An 8,966-nucleotide genomic window follows, 5' to 3' on the forward strand; every position below is an offset into this window, starting at 1 on the left:
AACCCACTATTTTTTTCTCACTTTTGTCCTTCCGATTCTCTCCTGCATCCCACCGGAGGGGAGCGAGCAACTGTGTGGGTGCTTACGAACCCACCACAGCTAGACAGGTTTCCTTCCATTCATCCTTTCTATTTCTTTTGTTATATATCCCCTCTTTCCTATGAGATGTTACTGCTCTTGCCAGCATTATGTCTTTGTTATTGTTGCTTTTTCACTTTACCTGTCTTAAATCTGTACTTCTCCCCTTATCTCTGCTCCAGGCTGCGGGAGCAACGTTGCTCTATCCAAGGCGAGACAGGCCATGGGGCCGCGGGAAGGGATGCCCCTCTCTGCGATATGGGGCCCGCGTGTCGTGTGTCAAAAGTGATTTGTGGAGTAGGTGTGAACAGGAGCTGTGTTTTATCAACAAAGCAATTGCTGTCCTGATGAGGGATTACAGAGATAACAGAAGCAGCAGAACGTTCTTTGAGGGAGACACTTTAGAGGAATGCCACCACCAGCTGCCTCTGATGGAAAGGAGACATGAGACAAAGCGTGGCCTACTAGTCACAGCGGAAGTCAGCACATTCAGATTATTACTTTTCTCTCTGCTATCACTTTGCTGGATACCAAACTGGATACCTGCATCATTTCAGCTGTGAAACTTCCCTCTCCCAGCAGAGGCACAATGGGCAGGGTAACAGAGCCTACCAAAAAATCTAGGTCCTACCTCTTGGATTCCCAATGATCTGCTAAACAGCTCTGGGCAGAGATCTCCGTCTTTCTGGCTGCAGGAGGGCTATGAGCAGAAGCAGGCTGGAGGCTGGGAAGACCAGTGGGAAATCTGTGTGCACACTGTCATTAAATCCCACCGTGGAGTGCCCACCCGAGGTGCCTCCCAGTGTCCCAGTTGTGTTTGCCGTGCCATCCCCTTACTGGCAAAGGGCAGAGAGAACCAGGCATCCTTCTTGGAAGGGCCCTGCATTGCCTCCTTCAAGGGCTGGCAGGTTTTGGAGGAAGCTCAAGAGCAGGCTGCTCGTGTGAGCATGAGGCGACAAGTCCTGGGAGTGCCCCGCAGCTCCAGGCTACCGCCGCGAGCGAGAAATGCAGTTGTTTGTACAGTTGTTCTCTTTTCCCATTGCCATTTGTTTGTAGACATGTCACAGCAGATGCTTCTCACCAGTACAACGGATATTTGGACTCATTTGGGGCTGGTACCAGTAACTGTAATCCAGCTAACAAAAAACTCTGTTTATCAGAGTTGTCAGGAAGATTTGTTAATTCCCGCTGACGGAAGGGCTTTCAGGATAGTCTGTAATAAGGAAGGAGGAAGAAATTTTAATTTATATGCCAACAAGAATGTAATCCAGAGAAAACCTAAATACTGCCCTCAACAAAAAGGTATTCAGCATTAAAAACAACCCCCGGCAGAGGGGCAGGCAGTGCAGGACTGCCGTGGGAGGGAGGAAAGCAGGGGACAGGCAAGGCCAAGCTTCCTGCAGCTGGTATTCGGGTTTCACCTCCTGGGTGATGAATGGCTTCTGTCCGGGAAGCAGCTGCCGCGTGGCCACCAAGGGCAAAGGCAGACACAACACTCATGGTCTCCCCCAGTATGGACCCGTGTCCAGGGAGGCTGGTGGCAGCCAGGTCCAGAACAGAAAAGGAGGCAGCTCTGCTCACAGCCCGATGCAAACAGGGGACAGGCTGCCAGAGGAGGCTGCAGACACTTTAAGTTTCCATGATTTCAATACACTGAAGAGCAGCTGGAGAGGCTATCGGGAGCAGGACCGCATCTGCTTGCCCTGCTCTTTGTCTCTCAAGATGTCTGCTGACGGCCTCTGCTGGCTTTTTGTAGAGGAAAGGGCGGGGTGTTGGTTTTTTAAATTCTAATTCTAGCATAACCATAATTGATTTTTCCATTCTTGGTTATTTTGTTTGCTTTTCTTAATTTACAAATGATGGTTTCTACTGCTGGCATCTTCTTTCCCTGTCATCCCCTCTACACATGCACACATGCAAAGTGCCATCAAATTCTGGGATGGATATACATGCACCAAATATATAGATACACTCCAGGAATCACTCCTGTGGCGGGGTGCGTGAGGCTTGAACTTGCAAAGCTTGTTTGAAATTAAGCGTCAAACAGCCCTTTAAAGAAGAAACTAGATTGACTTGGGGAAGACATTTGGGAAGAAATGGAAAAGGGTGGTGCTTTGTCATCACTGCCTTCTCTCGCCTTGTTTTCTGAATGTGCAGAAGCATTTGGAGGCCACTGCTGGAAAGAAGACCCAGAGCATGCAGGACCTGCTGGCCTGACACGGTGCGGCTGCATCCCTGGGCCTGGCAGAAACCACGACCGCAGAGCTGCATCATGCTGGGCTCCAGCTCGGGGTGCAGCCAGCCTGTGTGGCTGGTTGCCTGCGGTGGCCAGAAAGGTCAGGCAAGTAAGTGGTGTTAGTGAGAGCCGTCTGTGCCAGTAAACAAACAGAAACCTGTTTACTGGGAGATTAGGGTGAAAACGCGGGAGCAGATTTCCCCAGTCTTTGCAGGTCTCGAGACAAACTGCTGCTCAGAGGGCAGGGGTCCCTGCTCCACGGCTCGCCCCTTGGCGTGCTGTTGTTTCAGAGCCGGTTCTCCAGCCTCTCTGTGCTTCAGCTCAGGCATTTGTAAAATAGCAACTGCCTCCTGCCGAAGCCTGTCACTAAGCATAACCCACTTACGCTGGGAGAGTCACGTCTTGAGACAGAAGGCCCATCACACACTGCTGTGAGAGCGGGCTCGGATGAGTCACGGCGCACAAGCACAGCACCAGCTCTGAAACACATGAAATGCCTGAGTTCTCAGAGCAAAAAAATGCACTGTTTAAAAGCAAAACCGAGGGAGGACAATTCCTCCGTGTCCTGTCTCTGGGGCAGCACCTCCTGTCCCCACTTGATCGTGTTTGAACCATTGGCCCAGCAGAGCCTGTCTGCTCGGAAGCCGGTGAGCTCTGGGGATGGGGACTGTCCTCTGTGCCTGCCTGCCTGGTGGAGCGGTTGTTGGAGCACGGCGGTGCACAAGCCAGCATGAATGAGCATCCAGTGCCAAAAATGAGGAAATGAGGTTGGGGTCAGCAGGGCTGCACTTCCCTCAAGGGCAAACAGGGCTGGAGAAGCCAGCCATAGCTTCTCGACAAGGTACTCCTCACACTGTCCCAATGTCCATGGCAAGGGGGGAGTTCAGTCTCCTCAGCCCATGTATTCAGCCACTTGACTAGCAGTACCAGCAGGTGACACAACAGCATCCTTGGGAATACTCCCTCCTGCTGCCCTTTGGGTCCCTGTTCCCAAGGTCTGATCCCATTTGTTTGCTTTTCAGGCAGATCACAACCTCTGGCAAGCGGCTATAGCAGCGTGTCTTGCTGGGCACTGACTACAGCCATGCAATGGGCTTCCCTCTGTCACTGCTTCCTCCTGGATAAACGCCAGATTTAGCATGTCAAAAGCAGACAAAACATGAAATGAAAAGCAAACAAACCACGCATCCTATAGTTTCAAACAACAAATACCAAAGCAACAGGAGAGACACTATCTGCTGAGAACTCGTGCCTGGAATTTGTCTCTCTATAGATTTGTTTATATTCATACGTATAAGCGTGTGTATATGTATGCACACAGGCGTATGCCTACTGCATATATCTAGAGGACAAGAGAATAAGACACTATATGTACTAAGACACATTAAGAAGATATAAACCCAAATCTATATACTGAAGGGTTTAAAACAATTTTCAGCATTTCATCAGTCAGCCTAAGAGAATCCTTCCCATCTGCCCAAAAGCAATAAAGCAAGCAAATTACACGGCTGACTCTTTCCCAACCTTCTTAGCGGCATGCTTAACCTTCGCCTGTATAATAAATAAATGTCCTGAGTTTGATAACAAAGATCATTCATCCTTCCTTTTAAAGTACAATCAGTTCTCCCTTTCTCAGTCTTATATTGGAGTGCAGGAAAATTGAGCGAAGGGAGTAGGAGGAGATGATCTTTTTGCACAGAGGTTGTTTTTGGGCCAATGCAGCTCCCTGGCGTTCATATCCCAGCCTGCCAACATCTTCAGGAGCTGTGATGGAGCTGATGCTGGGGGACGATGAAGCCCCCAAAAGGCAGGTCTTCTGTGAGCAGTTTAAGTTGTTGTCACTTCAGTGCCATAGCCGTAGGCATTTCCTCACACACAGCCTATGGATACTAACACTAAGGCCACTGCTGATTTTGGTATTGTTGATATTGCTGATTTTGCTGGATGCCTTTGAAATCCCAGGCTCATCTTGCTGTTTGGCCAATGCCATATTCCATCCCAGAATCAGAATCTGGCTCCAGGTGAGCTTAGAGCTGAACCCCTCTCCACGCCATTTTATTTGTACTATAAAACCAAGCTATGGAGGTGATTGGAATATTTAAGTACTTGTAGGATAGTTCTACAGTAAATCTAGGTGAAACACTTCCACCTTCCTACAACATCTGGCAGCCTCCTCCCACTGTCTAATGACCCAACCTGCAGGAGGAACTCCAGTGCTCACTATTTCAGAAGGATTTGAATTAAGGGTGACTGTTCAACCCACCTGAGCTCACAGTGTTTATAGATAATCTGAAAAGCTAACCCAGATCTGTCCGAGCTCAAAGACTGCCATAACTGCTAAACCCACTCCCTAGAGAAAATTTGGCCTGCCCTTGCTCTTCAGAGCCCACAGCCTTCACTTGCAAGAGAGAACAGTCCTATGCCTGTAAATTAGTGCCTTCCCCTACGTTTCCCAGCACAAGGTTACAGCTGGTCACTTACTCATCTGTGCCTGCCCTCAGTGTTCAACATAGCTATCTATTTAGGCTGCTCTGTATAATTTAAGAATTAAAACTAAACACTATGTTACCTACAGCCACATCATCTTAGATGAGCTTAAACAACTGTGAAATTCCTGGGATCTATTAAAAGCAACATTCAGCGCACACATTAATCAACAGATGCTCAGTAGCTGTGCATCAGAAAACCACAAGTGAGAAGCAGGCTGAAAGCCCTCCTGCCAAAATGATTACTCTCTGTTGCAACCAAATCCTTGAAAAACCATCTGTACAGCGATGCTAGACCGGTGTTTGCTTCAGTAGTTATCTCAGTGGCACTAAGTCTGACTTACCCCTTCTCGGTGGCAACAACAGGTCAAACAAGCAGTGGTATTTCCTGCTGATGAGTCAGAGGTGAGACATGAAAATCACCATCTCTTCACACAGAACGTTTTAGACGTTATAATTTGATATCACCTGTGGTTGCTTCACCCATCATGCACTACGCTGAGGGATGACACTTCATTTCAGTGGAAATGTGGTAGACCACAGTAACTGATCAACTGCACCTCCTGGTACCTGGGGATTCCTGTTCTCACACAGTCGCTTGACCCAGCAGTCCTTGATCCCTCCAGCCGCTCTGATGCTCCTCCCTCCTACAAGGGTCCCTGGGATCCTTGTCCTTCTTCTACCTTTTCCCTTTTCCTTTTTTTCTCCCTTCAGATCCTGGCTTTTATGAGGTTCAGTGCTGGGTTAGTGTTTCTCTAGGTTCCCAGGCCTCTACTTTCCCGGCTCAATCCTCTTTCATTCCACGTCCCTCCCTGAGCCCTTCCCATGGCCCCCAACACCCATCTGTGGTTCCCCTTTGGCCAGGGCCCGCAGGCACAGTGAGGAGAAGGTCAGCTCACATCCTGAAGAGTTACATCTGCCGTCATCCCTTTTCTACATCAGTCTCTCATGATTAAGAGCACATGACAGCTACAAGGCCAGTAAAACAAAACAAGCGCGGAGTTTCCTGATCATGCCAGTTGAAAGATTTAAGGAACAAAAACAACCAAAAAATCAAGGCCAAAGCCAAAACCAAAAAACCCCAAAACAAAACAAAAGCAAAGAAAAAGCAAAGAGAAGGCAAAACAGCTAAAATTTCTGGCCTTCATTCTTAGGCCAGATGACCTATTCTTCATGCCAAGCGAAACTCGAGTGAATAGGAAAGATCGTTTTAAGATTGTCTTTATTCTGAATTTCTTTCTTCAGAATTGAACATCGCTCTGGTGACAACTGCACGAGTGCATCTCAACAGGTGAAGATTACATGGGATTCTAACAATGCCCTTTTCCCTGACCGACACTGCCAGTCACAACGGCTCTATGTTTTCCACCATTTGCTGATTTGCTTTTAAGAAAATTTGCCCTCGCAGACAGATGCAGCTACTCCTTTTAACCCAGAGCAGCATCGGCACATCTATAAGATAAGGAGGAAGGAGGCTACAGGGAGGTGGAGCAGACTTGTCACAGCTGCACAACAAAAGAGGCATCAATTATGAAGTGCAACAAGGGGGCTTCCAGCTGCACAACAGGGAAAAAGTCCTTTACCCTGAGAGTGGTCCAGCACGGGGACAGGTCTCCCAGAGCAGATGGGGACTCTCCATCCTTAGAGACTTTAAACATTTCTCTGGACAACACCCTGAGCAACCTCCTCTAACTTTGAAACTGGCCCTGCTTTGAGCAGCAAGTTGGACCGGAGCCTTTCAACGATTTTTTCCCTGATTTCTAGGTGGACAGGATAAGGGCTGGGCGAGGAGGACTGGGCTGCACAGCAGGGGAGCTTCTTCCTGTCGTGTGACCCACAGCACGAGCTGTACTGCGTGGAGGCGAGATGCATGTGGCCCCACTGCCCTTCTCTGCCACATTCCCACCCACTCTCCCTCACTCCCTTTCAATTTAACTTCTTGCATTTTCACTAGGCTTCCCAGAAAAGCAAAAGAAAACCCCCCAAAGTTATTATGAGCTCAGAACATGCAAATTTGCATAAGACCAATTTCTTTTTAGAGATGTTGTCAAGGGAAATACTGAGAATTCACCTTTTAGCAACCAGCTGCTTCTAGCCATCTAGAGTGACCTGCACCAGTCTCTGTTCACACTGATGCAACCCTCCATACCCCTCTGGGGCTTTGACAGAGCACATTTGGAGCCCTCCACAAATACTGAAATTGGCCAAGGCTTGGCAAACTTTGAATTTCAATTTTTGCACAAAAAAGGAAGAGAGCATTCACAAGAAAATTTCTTGTGTTTCATCAGCTTAAGTGTAACACATTCTGGATCAAGCTTCATTATTTATGGATGAAGCGTTGTTCGTAACCTCCACTCCAGAGCATTGTGAAAACTGAGATCAAAGAGCAGAAAAGTGCCTGATCTTCTGATGTGCTGGAGGCCCACAGTCCCCCCTGCTTCCAAATGGAGTAAGATGTGTACGTCACCTCGGGACCACCTTGCAACCTGCTGTCCCCATTTTTCACTGGCACCAGTGAGCTTTAGGTGCGCCACTTCACATGTGCCTAAGCTGAAGCCTGCACTCTAAACTGTCCCAAACACTACTGGGATGGAGAGAATGAGTTAAAGCAGATGGGGATTAGCAAACTGCTGATTGTCGGAAATTAGCCAGTGTGGAAAAAAATGTTCAGTTATAACTGTAATAAGACTACTTAGGTAGGTCAGGACAAAACCACATCAGAAGATGACAGCAAAGAAGGAGGTGTGGGTTCAGTATCACTTCGGAAAATGAGACATTCTTTCTCCAGCTTTGCCCCGCCTGTGACATAAAGAGAAGAAAAACTGCTGACCAAATCTCAGTGTTTTTTAAAGCTCATGGCTTTCACTTTCCTGTAAACGGTTCACATGAGTATCAGTGTGCCTGTGCCATGAATCTACAATTTCATTTTGATTAAAGTCCATGGATGATATTCTAAAGAGCCTTCAAAATTACCTGAGGTACGCAAACCAATATGCCTGTCTGTACAAATCCCCTTTTTTTCCTAAGGAATTCAAACCAGAAATGAACAGAAATGCATGTGATGCTGTCATAATATTTGTTTTCACAGTGTCCATCACCCCTGCATCTCAGGCTTTCGGAGACTGAATGTATGTATGTCCATGACTATCTTTGTGAGCTGGGAGGTGCTAATTAGCCCCATTTTCTAGGTAAGAACTAATGCGCGGGAGAGTTTAGAGACCCAAGTCACAGCAGCAGCCTGTGCCAGAGTGCATTTGAACCTGACACCGGGTAAGGCTGACAACTGGACGATATTTTAATTCAAGAGCATTTTGAGACTGATTTTGAGGCAGTGGCTTTCTGATTCAGCTTGATGTTAACTGGACAACTGCTCATTTGGCTCTTTTTGCTGCAAAGCTATGTTCTGAGTCTGTGGTCGAGCAGTGAAAGCCGACCATGGCTCAGCTGTGCGCTTACCCGGGTCGGCTCAGCCAGCGGAAAGGGTTAGGGGAGCCGCAGGTTGAACATGTCTTATTTAAAAAGTCAGGATCCATTTCCCCATTTTAGGCACCAGAGAGTATTTTGATGTGATGCTTCAGCACGCTTTTGCAGTCATTATACCCAGGTGCCCAGCGTACACTCTGAAACACTAACTCCGTGCTACCACGACCTCAGTCTCCACTGAAGCACAAGGAGTTACTTCTGAGCTTGGGTGATGGCAGTTAAGGAGCCACCAGGCAATGACGGCCGAGGGGCACGGAGCTGCTGCTGAGGGGAAAGGAGCCGGGCAATAGAGTTGGGGAAGGAGCTGCCGAGTAACAATGACCGAGGGACAAGGTGCCGCTGGGTGGCTGCAGCTGAGGGACAAGGAGCTGCCAGGCAATGGTGGCTGAAGCAGGAGTCACCAGACAATGGCTGCTGAAGGAGAAGGTGCAAGGCCATGGCGACTAAGGGACAAGGAGGGGCTGGGGGATGGTGTCTGGGGGACATGGCGCAGACAGCGCTGGCTGAGGGACAAGGAAGCGCTCGGTGATGGCGGCTGCAGACCTCCGCCGGCCCGCGCGAGACGGGTGACATCACTCCGCAGCACCCGCGCATCGCGACGCGGCGTCGCCACGCAACGGCCGGACAGCTCGCTGCTCGGCGCGCGGGCTGCCGCCCCCGCACTCACGTGACACCTCCCCCCC

General features: G+C 48.8%; 1 protein-coding gene across 1 annotated transcript in view; it reads left to right on the forward strand.

Moving 5' to 3' along the window:
* The first annotated feature begins 8,235 nt into the window (after positions 1 to 8,235).
* SLC9A8 (solute carrier family 9, subfamily A (NHE8, cation proton antiporter 8), member 8) overlaps positions 8,236 to 8,966 on the forward strand; it is a 32,859-nt gene continuing 32,128 nt past the window's right edge. Inside the window, exon 1 of the mRNA XM_009893482.1 lies at positions 8,236 to 8,298. Within this exon, the coding sequence (XP_009891784.1) occupies positions 8,236 to 8,298 (63 nt within the window). The remainder of the gene's footprint in view (positions 8,299 to 8,966) is intronic.

This window comes from Charadrius vociferus, unplaced genomic scaffold (genome assembly GCF_000708025.1).
Source record: "Charadrius vociferus isolate BGI_N301 unplaced genomic scaffold, ASM70802v2 scaffold259, whole genome shotgun sequence".
In the NCBI taxonomy this organism is placed as follows: Eukaryota; Metazoa; Chordata; class Aves; order Charadriiformes; family Charadriidae; genus Charadrius; species Charadrius vociferus.